Source organism: Trichechus manatus, unplaced genomic scaffold (assembly GCF_000243295.1).
Source record: "Trichechus manatus latirostris isolate Lorelei unplaced genomic scaffold, TriManLat1.0 scaffold00066, whole genome shotgun sequence".
NCBI classification, from domain to species: domain Eukaryota; kingdom Metazoa; phylum Chordata; class Mammalia; order Sirenia; family Trichechidae; genus Trichechus; species Trichechus manatus.
This window is the reverse complement of record NW_004444002.1, coordinates 12018275-12034147: the sequence shown is the minus strand read 5'-3', so window position 1 is coordinate 12034147 and position 15873 is coordinate 12018275. Positions and strand designations below refer to the sequence as shown.

General features: G+C 36.2%; 1 protein-coding gene across 1 annotated transcript in view; it reads left to right on the top strand.

The window, feature by feature from the left end:
- MBNL3 (muscleblind like splicing regulator 3) overlaps nucleotides 1-14221 on the top strand; it is a 145155-nt gene extending 130934 nt beyond the window's left edge. The window contains exons 8-12 of the mRNA XM_023734309.1: nucleotides 648-683; nucleotides 3769-3863; nucleotides 4017-4101; nucleotides 4792-4865; nucleotides 7077-14221. Coding sequence (XP_023590077.1) covers nucleotides 648-683; nucleotides 3769-3863; nucleotides 4017-4101; nucleotides 4792-4814 — 239 coding nt within the window. The 3' untranslated portion in view covers nucleotides 4815-4865; nucleotides 7077-14221. The remainder of the gene's footprint in view (nucleotides 1-647; nucleotides 684-3768; nucleotides 3864-4016; nucleotides 4102-4791; nucleotides 4866-7076) is intronic.
- The last annotated feature ends 1652 nt before the right edge of the window (nucleotides 14222-15873 follow it).

Genomic DNA, 15873 nt, shown 5'->3' with positions numbered 1-15873 from the left:
ATTCTGAGTTTTCTCAATTGTATAGTCACTTTGTTTGGAAGTTGGAGTTTTTTGCTAGGTTTGACTTATTCAAATTAAAGTCTAGATTTATAAGCAAAAATGTCAGATGAGTCCCATCCCCCTTAATTAATGGCAAGATAAAAACATGTCTGGCTGAGAGCCCCCTCTTAATGAAAAGCCTATTTGCCATATGTTCATAGTCAAGCCCTTGGTTACAGTGAAGTAGGAGAGGCAGTGTTAATAGATTAATGCCCTAAATAGAAATATTAGCGCCAGATACCAGACCCTGGTGTATATTTTAAAAATAATATATGTAATAAATTAAGAAATTTCCCTCTTCTGATAAAAATCACTAAGGATGTATTGGTCCAAAATAAATATGTAATTTTAGTATGGTAATTCCTTTGAAGAAATGTTAAAGATCATTTTTAAACCTAAGAATCCAAGAATTACTTTGATTACCTGGGTATATGATCTTAAAGCTAAGCTGTAATCATAAGCATGGGAGATTACTGGGTTTGCATGTGCTGATTACTTGATATTGCAGAGAAAATATCTTTCTAGTTAAAATTATTTCTATCAGTAAAGCTTTAATAATGAAATAATCTCTTTTCTTTACTTTCCACGCTTTTCTGCATGATGTACAGGGCCAATACTGTGCATGGCACCCACTTCAAGTATTGGTAGGTTTTTCAACGCCAATTCTCAACTTTTTCTAATCTGAAAAAAAAGTGTTGTTCTGCTGTGGCTATGAAAGCTGAGTGACTGAATGATGTGGCTGTACATTTTTTGAGTCTTGAAGGTTTAATATGGTGCTGTCTGTGTCATGTCTTTGTGAACCCAAAATAGACCTTTCTCGAGTCTTAGTTGGTTGCCACTGTGGCCAAGTACTGACCCTGCTATTTCTGTATTTCCACCCTAAAAATAGCAACTGAAATATTTTGAAATATTTCCATACCTAACCAACCTGGCAATTAAATGTTCTTAGATTTACAGCTGTTATTTAAAATTATAAAATGTTTCAAATGTATAATTTGTGACGTGCAATGAAACAATTCCTCCCCAAAAAGGTTATCCATAGACCTAAACCATTCAGTACTTAGATGTTGAGAAAGAAAGAGTTGAGCAAAGCTAGAAAATTCTATACTGTTCTGTGAGTCTAGAATGAAGCAATTTTCTGCACAGAAACCAGGCACAACAGAATTTCACAATGACTCTTTGGGGAGTTATGTGGTTTTTTAACAACCAGTCACACTCAGATTCTTTAATTAGCCACCAACACAATATGGAAGCCATCTGTAAGCTATTTTCTACATCATTAATATTGAAGATGAGAAAGTGACTGCTTCCCTCTCAAGAGAACTCTTGGAGGGGAGTTCACAGTTTTTATAGTTCTCATGGTCACCAGAACAGATCAGGAGAAAATAGCTCTGATGTTCATGCAGGGAGAAATGACCCCATCCACCCCGACCATCACATTTCAATCCAGCTCCCCCCATCCTTTTGGAGAGTTTGCAGCAGCTTGACCTCCATCCCATAAGTGGGCCGGACGGTTGATGCAGAGCCCAACAGAGACTAACAGGTTTATCGGAACAGAATGAAAAGTCAAAAAGACAACCACACAGTAGTAGCTCTCGCTAACATAGCAGGGGCTGAACCTTGGCAAGGGAGGTAAGGCCTCTGTTATCAAGAGATTGGCTGTACCTTGCCCGAATTAATAATATTTCCTTGGCTACTAACAGGGACGTTATATGCATATGATTAGAAGAGCAGGCTTCTGCAAGCTCCTGAAATGTGTCTGTTTTCCCACTTTGTGGCTGTTTTCTCCAGGATGTTCCCCTGTCCTTTCATCCTTAGTGCTCTGCTTAGGAATGCAATCTACATGCTTCAGTAGTGCTGCTTTCTGTCCAATTGCTGCACTCTCAAAGGAAAAACAGGAGTGTTTCTAGAACTGGCACGTGAGACAATAAGGGATGGCTATAGGTAATGGAGGAGCCGTGGTGGCGTAGTGGTTAAGCATTCGGCTGCTAACCAAAAGATCGGCAGTTCGAATCCACCAGTTGCTCCTTGGAAACCCTATGGGGCAGTTCTACTCTGTCCTATAGGGTCTCTATGAGTCAGAATTGACTCCACGGCAACGGGTTTGGTTTTTTCTTTTTTTTAAAATTGGTAATGGATAACTAGAGATAAGAACAAGGGATAACTACAGAGTTTCTGTTAAGCATCATTTGGGGCATGGTTTTGGTTCTATGACATTACATATGTTGATTTTCCTCTCCAGCCCATTTGCTGTCTCTGTAGATTTCAGAAAATCTGAATTTGATAGATGCAAACATGATAAATTATTGTATATGCATGCTTGCCATTCACACATCAATCCCTTGGTTTGCTTTCCAAAGTGAGCTAGAAACTAGAAAAGCTTTCTGCAGCAAACAGAAAACATCCTAAAAGAGATGTTGCAGCTGCTAGGCATTGTAGCTGTGATATCCGCTGTGAAGACAAAATTTTGTTGGCTATTTACTATGAGAGGAGCCTTGGTGGCACAGTGGTTAAAGCACTCAGCTGCGAACTGAAAGATTGGCGGTTCAGAGCCCACCTGCCACTCCATGGGAGAAAGATGTGTGAAAGATGTGTGTAAATCCTTAGAGATTTACAGCCTTGGAAACCCTCTAGGGTGGTTCTACACTGTCCTATAGGCTCAGTATGAGTAGGTTTATTTACTATAAAGTGATCCTTGTATTTGATTGATAAATAGCCCAAGTTTCCAAGGACTTTGCCAGTTGTACTTAAAACCCTGCTTGCATAGTCCACTGCACTCTTAATATTTGCTCCCCTGTCACATACCCACCAACCAAACTACCAATTTTTTTTTGCATGCAGAACAAGTAAGTATTCATATAACTATCCCTTTGCACCTGCAAATCTAGTGAGAGCCTCATGTCTGTAAGCCAGGGAACCCAAACACCAATTCATAAGGTAACTGCCAGACTAATTTCACTTCGCATGTGCAGCCCAGTTACTTGTCTGCTTAACTAGCTATTCACATAGATAGCGCTGGTAAAATCAGATTTTTTCATATGCACCCATTTTAACCCCTTCTGAAAATTTAGCGTTTTTATATTGTGGCAAATATATATATATATATAAACACAACATTTGCCAATTCAACATTTTTTACATGTAGAATTCAGTGACACCAATTACATTACTCATGTTGTGCAACGATCACCAGTATCCATTGCCAAGTTTTCCATCACCATTAACTGACGCTCACAGCTTCCTAAACAATGACTTCCTCTCCCCCGTCTCCCCTCCCCCACACTTACCCCTGGTAACCACTAATAAACTTTGGTCTCTATACATTTGACTGTTCTAGATATTTCATATAAGTGGGATCATACAATATTTGTCCTTTTATATTGACTTACTTCACTCAGCATCATACTTTCAAGGTTCATCCATGTTGTAACATTGAGTCAACTACGTTATGATTCTGCTCAAAGACTTACTAAATGTTGATAATGGTTTTGTTTTCATCAATGGTGACTATAATTGGCTTTTCCCCTTTTCTCTTTTAAATTCTTCCCCCTTCCATGTTGTGTTGCTTTGCACTGACTGTGATTGCATGTTGCACCCTGGTGTACCCATCATGATGATGTCATGTGGCTTGTTGCTGTGATACCTACCATGCCCCATTCGATCGTATATGTCATGGTTGCATAAATGCTCCACCCTCCCGTGTATTCGTCCATGGTTTCCTACTGCAAGTGCCCATGATGCACGGTGCTACACCTACCACTGTGTCTGCAGCAACAACACCTGCCACCAGCGTCCCCTACGTTGCAACAACCACAGGCAATCAGGTTTGGCCATTTACTTCACCTGTTTAGATGTAGATAACTACAGTGTGTAAGGCACAATATATACTTTTGGGATTGGTGAGACATTGATTCATATTCTTATATATTTCTTAAGCAATTGTCACATTTAAAAGTTTTATTTTGTGTATATTCTAGAATGCTGCGTATGATTCATTACCCACCTTGAGATTCATCAGCAGAGTTTCACTCATTTTTAATCAGTTACCAGATGTTGTTCTTGGTATGCTATATATTAATACAACTGTGGCTGCCACACCAATCCTTAAATGTATATACAGGTATTAAGTATATCTTAAATGCTTCCTTGTTGGTCACGAGGTGAATTTGTTTTAGTTTACTACCGTGTTTGGTTATTGTGTTTGAAATTTCACTTGGTACAGTCATCACCTTTACCTTCCAATCTACTGGAAAGAAAGCAAGCCATCATATTTCTTTCCAAGGCACAGGTATCCATATCATTGCCCAGTGATTACATCAGAAATTCCTTCTCATACTAACATTAGATGTGCTTGTGTTGTTTTGATTTTCATTTGCCTTAGGTATTTCCAGGCATAGTCACAGTGCAAATTATAAGTTTTGAGGTCTCAAATTTTTAAGGAGCTACATACAATAATTCTTGTGTACTGTTATGGCCATTTGTGCCCTGTTAGAGTGGCAGCCATACTTGCAGACTGCAAGTTCCACTGCTCTTTAATTTACATTTCAAGTATGGTAGCCATGTATCATACTGAGCATTAATTCATTGGAACAAATCACATTCTAAATTAACTCTTAGTGGAAATGGTTAATATGTCTAAATTTTTCTGTGAAATTGAGTATGATTATTGACTACCATGTCCAAGCAGTGAACAAAATAAGCCAAATCATATCAAGAAACTATTTTAATCTAAAATCTTTTTTACTACTATAGATACCCCAATTATCAATAGATGAACTGAATAGCAGCATGTTTGTTTCACAGATGTAGAAGTTACCAGTAGAACAGTAAGTTTCTTTAAGTATTAATAGAAATAATATTTATTGGTTATCTCTTTTATTTACATAATTGCATTTGCTAAAGACTTTGGTAAATATTTTCATTAATAGACACTGCTTATAACTTTAAGCCAGATTTAAGCATTCTAAATTGTTCACATTGAAACATGGAGAGCAAATATGCAATTTCTATATGAAAATGACAGCTGGTACTGTATTTTCCCAATGAGCTAACAAATTCTGAAATGTTTTCGTATTCAAATTAAAGGGGTATGGTTTGCTAGTCAAAGGCACAGATCATTTCTGAATTTTAATTCTTTAACACTTTTGTAGCTTCATTTTTTTTATTGAAGTAAAGCAAAGTAATTTTTTCAGGATGTGATTGAGATGATCATCTTAAAATAAGTAAGCAACATGCTTCTCCTTATGACATGACAGGAAATAGTGCTTTTACAGTCTTCTGTTTTGTGTTGCTTCCCATGTAAGTCTATTAGAATTGCTCCAGCTGTTTTGAGTTTTGAGTGCCATAATTTAGTAATTTAATCATTATTTTCATTCGAGTCATGTTCTTTTTGTTGTTGTTGTTGTTGGATTTTTTCTTTTACCCTTGATCTCCTCTTTGCCTGGTCCAGATCCTGTAGTAGCACACACTTGATTTGAACAATTGCTTGTTTGGAACATGTGGCTTTTGAAGCCACTTAAGGCTCCAAGGCATCTAATTAATGATAGAGACTTATTAAACAAGCAGACCAATTCTGAACTGCACACATTAGTGATTGAAAGGTTGAACTTCACACACCGAGAGTGTTTCATTTGGTTGAAGGAGATGCCAGTTCTGTTCTCCCAATGGTCTAGTTCCCCAGATCCCAGCTAACACTTTCCCATTGAGGACTGTTCTGGACAGAGCCTATAGCTGACTGTACATTAGGTAAATAGCTCCCCTCAATCATAAGGAATGTTTTAAAAAGATACCTTTCGATATGTGGAAGAACTAACCAAACCAAATCAAACCCATTGCTGTCGAGTCTATTCTGACTCATAGCAACCCTATAGGACAGAGTAGAACTGCCCGCATAAGGTTTCCAAGGAGCAGCTGGTGGATTCGAACTGCCAACCTTTTTGGTTAGCAGCCGAGCTCTTAACCACTGTGCCAAGTAGCTATAAATTGGAATATTTTTCAGGGGTGTCACTTGGGATAGTGGCAGCTTGAGAATAGCACCAAACATGAGAATGTAGGTTTAGCAAACACTTGTCCAATTCTCATGGCTGCTTCACATCAAGGTAAACAGAAGTTGTCAAATATAATCAACTTTCCAACAGAACATGTGATTCTTTTTTGCTTGATTCCATTTGAAAATTTAGATAAATTTGTCAGAATGTAATCACTTCAGTGTGTAACAGATGTTGAAAATTTTTCCAAAGTTAAAAATGTAATTTTGTAGAATATTACATACAGGTAGTCCCCAACTTACGACAGGGTACCATTCTGACGACTCCGTCATAAGTCAGTTGTGACGTGAGTCAAATACCTTTTTTTTTTTTTTTAGTTTTCATTACTATTGCCTTTTATTATCAGTATCTTTATAAATAAAATCTAATCTTTGCCTTTAGGGATTGGAAACATTACATATAAACTTACAGATATATTTTAATACATATATACATTAAAAATACACAAATTATTTTAAAAAAGGAAGTCATAAGGTGCGATTTATCATAACTCAAATATGTCATAGGTCGGGGACTACCTGTACCTAGATTTCACGTTTAGGCTATTTGCGTACGGCTCCAAAAAATTCTGATAAGAAGTTTAAAAGTTCATTTCATATTTGCATATTTCAAAATGCTTGGTATCAAACACGTTTTCTCAATATATGCTTGTTGAAGGGAGTGGATGGATGGTGAATGTTCATCGAAATGTTTTGGCATTGTGTAGATAATACCTTAACACTGTTGAGTGCATCTCTGCTAACTTAGGGGAATGCTCCACATTAGCGTTCGATAAGAATCATAGACTATCATAGGCTTATGGTTCTTTACTGATCATTTCCAACAGCCTCAGTTTTGTAGATATAGAATCTGAGATTTGAGTGGGGGAATATCTTGGCATTTTTCACACACAGAACTGGGACAATAACCACAGTATCCTGGCTCCTATTTCAATAACCCTTCAATTTTTCTCACTTTCTTTCTTTCTTTTTTTTTTTTTTTCCGTTTCAGTTGAAATTCTGAACAGCAGAGTTACGGAGTATCAGAATCTCTCCGTGAGAAGCTCCATATGGCCTTTCCATACATATTCTCGTATGTCCTCTTCTACCAACTCAACAATAAGTGTGGTGCAGTCAATATATTAAGCAAAACAAACATACCTACCAAATTAAAATAAAAATCAAGCATTAAAATCAATAGAGATCTTAAAACACGAATAGAAAACTAACTACCATCTATCTTATTTGAATGTCAGGTAGAACATGACCATTAAGTTTTGAAACTTGTTACTTACCCTTTGTCATTTTCCAATAGCCATTGTGCTGAGTGCATCTCCACAGTGGACTGTTGCTGGTTTACTGTACATTCTTGGTGGAAAAATGTTTGTCTGATTTTGAAGTGTTACAGTTTTGTTTACACAATAGTCTATTGGGTTGATTTAGAATGTATCGAATGTATCCAATACCATTTTTCCCATTGTTCTATTAAATTGTACTGTGTCAGGTTTTTACATTCTATCTAGTGTGTTCTGTATATGTGGGGTATTTGATTTCAACGAAAATGTTTTTAGTGGGAAACAGAAACATGTTCTTGAAAAACGTGACAGGTTAATGTTAATATGCTCTCTCTAGGATATTTCTGTAGGTTTCTTGGGACAGACATTTAAAAGGCTTCACTTTCTGAGTGTGTACAAACCTGTTCACAAACATGCATGTATATAATTCATACCTGCAGATCTGACTTTGCAACATAAAATCACGTTACTGGATTTTTTAGCGAGAGAAGTAATTACCTGCACAAAACAGGGAAATTCTTAAATTAACCCCTAATTTCACTCCTTTTAAATAACTCTCTGATAAACAAGAATTTACCTTTAAGTCAATTTCTCAACATTTCTACTAAAATTATGTAAAAGGCCCATTACATTTTGTTTCAGCTTAAGGATTCTGTCTCCTTGGTTGAGTGTCTAAAACTGAGTCATTTGAAATGTTCAGCAGAGAAACTGGTACTTGGAGGCTTTCAAGGTATGCTAATTACAGGTTATAAATTAAACAGGGAGATGGGGGAATGGAGATAGTTTTACATATTGGAGGAAAGTATGTAAAATCATTGCAATGTAACCTTTTACACAGTGCCATTTTCTAAATGCAAATGGCTCATCCTTTTTAGACTACTCTTTGAATAATAAGTAAGATGTAATCTAGCAAAAGTCAGTCAGGGTGAAAGAGAATTGGTTCCAAATGACGCCTTTCCTCCCCAAATGGACAGTCTTCTCTATTGATCACAGACGTAGCTTGAGTACAAGTTTGGAGAAATGACCAGGAGAGGAGGTGGGGAGGCGTTTAAAATGATTCTTTCATTTATTCAAAAGTTCTAGGAAGGATGTCCGCAGTTGTCTTTAGCTTCAGTACAGCTGTGTTTCCAGTTTTGGTAAACTTATCTGGGAAGGAGCAAGTGCCTGTGATACATGGCAAGCTTATTAACATCAGAATCTCCCCAAGCATAACCAAGCCTCTTTTGTTTGTATTTGTCTTTAGCTGTGTTTGAAAATTAGAATAAAGAGGCTTCTAACACCCTTTGGATGAGATGGAGTGGCTACACTCCACAGAGCTGAGCTGAACTCACACTACTAATAGTTATGGAATAATTTTACAACCAAGTAAAATAGTAATTAGTCTGTTCCTGTGGTATATGGCATACCTCCTCCACTCAACTCAGTTACTAAAGTTACTATCATTATACAGTAGAAACATATTTTACAACATAGATAAATTTAATATTTTCTACTAAATATATATTCTCTCACTGGAAAGTATAAAATCATCAAACTTGATAGGTTTGTTTTCTTCTTCATAAAAATGATAATTAAAGAAAACTATCTGATTTATGGTACCTTACACCGGTTAGTAGTATTCAAATCACAGAACAATGGAGACCTTTTCATAGTTGATGAAACTGAGGCCCAAAGCATGTGACTTGCCCCAGACTACCTAGCTAGTTAGTGGCAGTTGGACCCGGGAATATCTCCTGACTCCCAGTTTCTCCTCCTTTTAACTGCGTGCTTCGGAACATTTGAGACTCCATCCGAAAGCACATAAGTTTGGCTCAGAATACAAAAGAACAAAATTAGCCCTCTGATAGTTGATAGCCTATTGATCTTAATCATCAATGCAAATCATAATCAAAAGTGATTTCTAAGTGATCTTGCTTGTATCGAGCCACTGTCATCCATTAACAGTATTGTCCGGAGTCAGAGAACTAAGAGGTGTCTTGACCTTTATGTATTGATTCTTTGAACCACTTAATTTCTATTTCCCCAAATCTTAACATTGTTAGAGAAGAAAGTAGAGTACACCTTTTATAAATTACTTGCGTATGGAACTGAGTTTTATATAACCTATGCCAGTGCCTCTCCAGAACAGCAAATCTGATCCCATGAAGCTAGAAAGGATACACCTGAGCTGGTCTGGATGTGTTCCTTAATGGAGATGGGGACATTTTCAGTGCAAAATAAGTTTTTGTGTAGTCTGACATTTTTGATGCAACATCCTGTTTCATTTAACTTTTTAAACTTCTGGCAAAGATGTGCATAGATCTTAAACCTAGAATACAGCTGTTTTCATATCACTTTAAGCACTGGAGAGCATTAGTAATGACTTATTTTTTAGTAAGAGGTTCAGTGAGGGATATTCAGGGTAGTTGTTGTATTTTTGGTGCCACAATTTTTTTGTTGCTGGCATATTTAAAGAAGTTTTATAAATGTGTTTAAAGAACGAAAGCTGAAAGCACTAAAGTTTTGATCAAATTCAAAAGAATTTTGACAACAATGCAATTTTAAGATTGCAAGCACTCTTTAAACCAGTTGTGCAATGACTTACTCAAATGATCTTTACTCAAGAAAAGAAGATAGATGTCATGAGACTATAAATGTCCAGTTAAAAAGACAAGTCACAAAACTAATCAGTGACTCTAAACAATAATTTACTTGATCAATTGTATATATAAAATTCTAATCACTTTTAATTCTTAACATTTTATAAACTTCCTCTTTTTCACGGGCCTCTATTTTTAGTTATCCAAAGTTATTGTTTTTGTCCAGTTCTCTCAGCCTTTTCTAAAAAATGCAGGAATGATGAAACTTGGGTAAAACGGGACATGTATACAGAGAAAGTAATCTACAAGTCATCATTTAAGAGGATTTAGTAATACCAGTTAAGAAAAAGAAACACTATGTAACCATCATATAAGTATATTTTAAAGAGGGATTAAAATTAAAACTAAATGGATTCATAAAATTGCTATTTAAATACAGTATTTCCTTTTTGTAACTGGAGCATGATTCCACAACCAGCTCTTGCATTTCATTTCACTTGTCTAGATCAGAGTCTTTAATTTGTAGTTAGTGGTGATGTGGAAAGCCATCTTCTCCCTCCTCCATCAATCTTCTCCATCCATTTTTGAGCATGTTAAAGCACTTTGATCTTGCCAGAAGTGTTGTTCTACATCACTAGGCTGTGTTCACTAATGGGCAGCCTCAGCTCACCTGCTCTCCAATTGGGGAAAAGCAAGTACCTCTTCCCTGCCATCAGCAGGAACGGAATAAAATTAATCTTTACATTTGAATCTGCTGTTAATGGCACGGCCAGTAAGCAGAGCAATGTCTGAATAAGGAACAGCGTTGACATTACATTTTCTTAAGTAAGAGAGAAACCCCATGTGCTACTTAGAATGTTATTTAGATCTCTCAGCCCCCTTTGGAGAGTGTGGATAAGGATGCCCTTGGATAAAATGCAGCCACAAGTTTTCTGAATTCTTTGAGGCTGTAGGGTGTACTGTGATGCACAAAATGATTAAAAACTGGATTCCTCATTCTTTTTATCCCTTGTACATTTCACACATATTGAAATAGAGATAGGTAGAATTTATGAGGGAAATCTAATTTCCCAATCCTGTTGAATAGATTTAGCAAAAATAGTGGCCTAATTTTACCAGTGCCTGTTGAAGGCCATAGACTAAACAGTAGGTAAAAGAGAATAACAACTTTTTGCAGATGTAGTTGATGGCCTAATCAAACTGTAAATATAACTACAAATATACATTCTGAGCGCCAACTCACTCATTGGTGCCATGTTTTCATTTTTCTTATTGTTAGTTTTTAAGGTTTTTATTGTATTACTTTTTTATAGCTCTAAGTAACTAATAAATTTTAATTTTGAAGGAGAGTTAGAGGAAGTTTGTTTTTACTACATGTATTCAGCCTGCCTAGTTATGTTCTAAACTGACACTGAAGCATGACAAGGTATAGACTATAGTCCATAACTATTCTTTACAGTTCACAGTTTAAGAACAAATTTAACTTTATATACAAATAATAATTAATTGTTAACTAATTATATTTAGTTGTTGCTTTGGCAACAAAATTTACAACATGGCTACCTTTAGGCACATTTTTTGGTGTGTGTGTGAAACTTTTACTTGTAAACTATACATGGTTTGTGACAGTATGAGCTTGTAGAAGATACAGCTCAAAACTCTCAGCACAGATACGTTCGAATTTTCTTTTTTAAATCCCAAAGTCCCATGTGAAAACTGAATTTGTATCCTTGTGTGACTTTTTGGTCAAAAAGTTTACAACACTTGGATTCTAGAGTCAGGTTTTATAGCTTATAGAATTTGTTGTGTGGATAGGGTTATTCCACAGTATTTAGACTTTAAACACATTTGTTGCATTTGTAATACGTTACCTGACCTATTTTCACGCATTTATTTCTTCAGAGTTACCCTATTCAAGTGACATATCTGTAGCTGCAAAAATTCTGGTTTCTGGAATTACATAGTTACACAAATATATCTAAATGAGGATTAAAGCATAAATTCATATTTGTAAGACCATACTTAAAGATACTGTGGAATGACCCCTTAACAGTGTTTAAGAGACATATGCTGCAGTTAACTGATTGTCTCAGTTAGGGTGCGAATGTGTGAGACACACCTTTTTTGCACTTATGTACATAGTCCATGAAAGCAATTCTTGGAGCTTTGTTGAATATAAGAAGTCTGTGATAGTAGTGGAAAAGTTAGTAAGAGTTCTTTCTAAGGCTGTGAGAAGGAAGGATTTTTTGCTATAAGACTTAACAAAAGTATGATTTTACTTTGCTGTTGTGGAGGCTGTCTCGTTTGCTACAGCTCACCAAAAGAGAAGACTTGTAACAGGTCAACTTCAGCTTACAGCACTGAACAAGAGTAACAGTACTTCATCATGTAGCAAGACCACTAGCAAAGATTGTTTGCCCTTTTACTTAATCTCCAGCATAAATACACACACATACACACACACACACACCCAGGCAGGTTTCTGGCTGAGGTTTTCTTTTTACAATGGTTACAAGCAGTGAAATACACTATAAATGGCAAGGCAAATATTCCCGTTAGAATAGAATCAAATTTCATCTTTCGCAGAAATTTATCAATGTATTATATCAATTAATATGTATAGCAAGTAATATGTATTTAAGTGACAATCAAATTGTTAATGTTGACCATGATTCCTCCTTTAAGATCCAGAACTCAAAACCAAATTGGGAACCATTGAAAGATTTCACTTAAGTATGGCCAGCCTGGGGTATTTCACTCCCTTCAACCATGGAAAAAATGCTCCTGTCATAACTTTATACATGGCTTTAGTTGCATTATTTACATTATACCTGTTTGGTGGAAGCTGTTTTCTGACTTACAGATTGGAAAGTGCTTCACTGTGCCACTTCAGCCAAAATCTTAGATAAACTAGGAACTGGAAGAGAATGTTTCAATCAGACTGTCTCCATCAATTTTAGCTCCCACACTACCTACAGATGGCCACTTAACTTTCTTGTGGCCCCTAGACAATGAGACCTAGAAAAGGCCAAGGTTCGAAAGGTTTAAGGATCGATCACTGTCACTACAGGTAATTTGAATCCTTCACATCTTGGGGCATGTTGCTCTTGCCCTGGAGAAGGAGCCCATCCTGGGATGGGGGGAGTTGGTATTAGTGTTGCTACCCATTTTGGCAGCTCTTACTATAGAGACAGGAAAATAAACCAAAGCCAGAAAGCAATCCAAGCCTTACAGTTGTCCAATAGCTCAGGGCCAGTTGGCTAGAAAGTTCTTTTTGTTGTTGTTGTTCCCTCAACCACGATCACTTAGAGTCGGCCATACAGTGAACAGTCTGACCATCTGATCAGCATTCCTTTGGATATAAAATTTAAGCATTCATTCATTCTGTAGTTAGGAACTTTCACCATGAGCCTTACTGCCAACATATTTTCCCAGTTTAACACATGTTCTTGTGTTGACATTTCCATGTGAATCTATAAGCCACAGAATATATTTTCATAAGGTTGATAGAGATATCATAAGATTTTAAGGAAGATTCATCTATGAAACCATTGGAATGAACCTAGAAGCATCACAAAAGATATTCAGTGAATTGATAGCATAGTGTGTATCCTGATAGCCACGGGGTCATTTTCTTTGGAGCTTAGTACACTCAGTGACTGTCTTTACATGAGTAAAACAGATTAGAGAATGAAGTATAATTGAAATTGTATATAACTGAGGCCAGAAAGGACCTCTATCATTAAGTCCACAAAAGGACTTAGTTTGACTAATTCATATAGTGTCTAGCCCTTCCACTTGTCCTTGCCTGTAATAGAATCACCCATTAATACTCAAAAGCAGGATTATTCCAGAGAAATTTTATCTTTAAATAGAACTCATCCTCATTTGCGGTACACCTAAAAGGAGAAAACACAATCACTATGAAGTAAGTCACAGCTCTTTGCAGATATTGCAAAACTCTTTGCTAGTCATCTTCTGTAGTAAGACCTAAAGGTAACCCAACGATTAAACAGTGCTTTTGTTCTCCTCCAAAACACACATCTAAAGATTTATCTGTCGGAGAACTGCGTGGTTTCAAAGCTTTATTTCCATATACAGATGTTATTTGTTAGTGATGGAAACCGAATTAGTTTGTTGCTATGTCTTTTGTGTCTAGCAGTGGGAAGGACGACCTGACCATCAGCTATTGGATTCTGAGGTCTTGATTTTCAAAACAAAGTTTCCTTTTACTATTATTGCTGCTGCTTTAATTATTAAAAAATGAACCATTTGTTAAGATGCCCCCAGATTATGATCATTTAAATTAAGACTTAAAAAAAAAAAAAGGGATACTGGTAAATGTACTCATTTTATTTAAAGGGCAAACTTTATGCATTTATGTAAAAACAATCTGGTATAATGTAAAAAGTAGAAGTCCATATTTTGGGCAGAAAAATGTTGATTTTAAAAATATCTGTAGATAAAGAGCCCAGGTGGCACAATGGTTGAAGCACTTGGCTGCTAACTGAAAGGTCAGTGTTTTGAACCCACCAGCAGCTCTGTGGAAGAAAGACCTGGAAATCTCCCATAGAGATTACAGCCTTAGAAACCCTATAGGGCAGTTCTGCTCTGTCCCGTGGGGTCACTATGAGTCAGAATCGACCGACGTGACAGCACACAACAATAGATAAAAATATTATTAGCCTTGTACAACAATTAATAGATTTAAATAACAACCAGAATAGTTCATAAACGTAAACTATTCCTGTAATATTTTGCCTTCAAAATGCAATAACTCATTCCCTCAACTGCTATCAATAGGGCAGATGCTTCAATTTTGTTTTGTTGTTTTTGAGGGTTTTTTTTGCCAAGTTATAGTGCTGTAGTGCTTGTTTGTGTTTAGAAGTGTGCATTATGCAACTCATTTTAGTATGCTACATCTATGTTGCTTATTTTTTGTTCTTTTAATAAAATGTGTAAATTTCTTTGTTATGTCTTTTTTTATGAATCCATATTCACACATCAGGAGTTTACTTGAGATCTATTCATGTTCTAGTATGTTAACCCTAATCTTTAGAAATCAAAATTTAAAATTGTGATTTGGGTCGATTTTATATATCATACACAGAACACATTTCTTTCCAAATATATCTTCAGTATTTTGAATTATATTGATAATGTGTCCATTTTATTGGATGTATTATTCCTATAATATTGAAGTTACTAACACAAGAAAAACACTTGTATTTTAGTAAAAAGAAACTTAAAATTTGGGGATAATACTTAACTCGTTTCTGTTGTGCCTCAGAAATTCTAAAGCATATTCTAAGATACATTATTAGAAGTTTGTCTTTTCCAGTCATTCATTTCTCTCTCATATCTTCAGTGGAACCTATGAAATCAGTGTTGTTCATTGCAGTCTTTTCAAGATGGGCATCAGTGGTTTCATAACAATGAGATGTATGCCTTTTTCCTAGAAAACATTTTCTCTCACTTAAAATTGGTTATCTCCAACAAATGTCACAGGAGTGAAAGGATAATCATTTTTATTCTTTAAGAAAGCAAAACGTAACTTGGTAATCCTTGATTCTGTCAGATTTCTAAATACTTCAGAAACACTAATCTGCAACTTCTCCACATTGACCACCCGTTCTGTAGCCAGGCTGACAGAACTGAAGTGAAAAGTTTGGATCAGAGGTTGTGGCAGAGTGAAGTATTATTCATGTGTCTCTAATAAGGAAAAGGGCCAGGGAAGGAGGTGGGTCTTTGTCTAGTATCAGCTGAATCATATAGAGCCACTAGCTCCCTCACCCCCTTTGCCCTGCTTTACTATAAGTGTGGTTCCCACTATGGCATTTCTTGGTACACCAACTTTAAGACCTTTGATGTGTTGTATATGTTTATGTGAGTCTGTGATAATCTCAGCACTAAAACCACTTCAGTATATAGACAT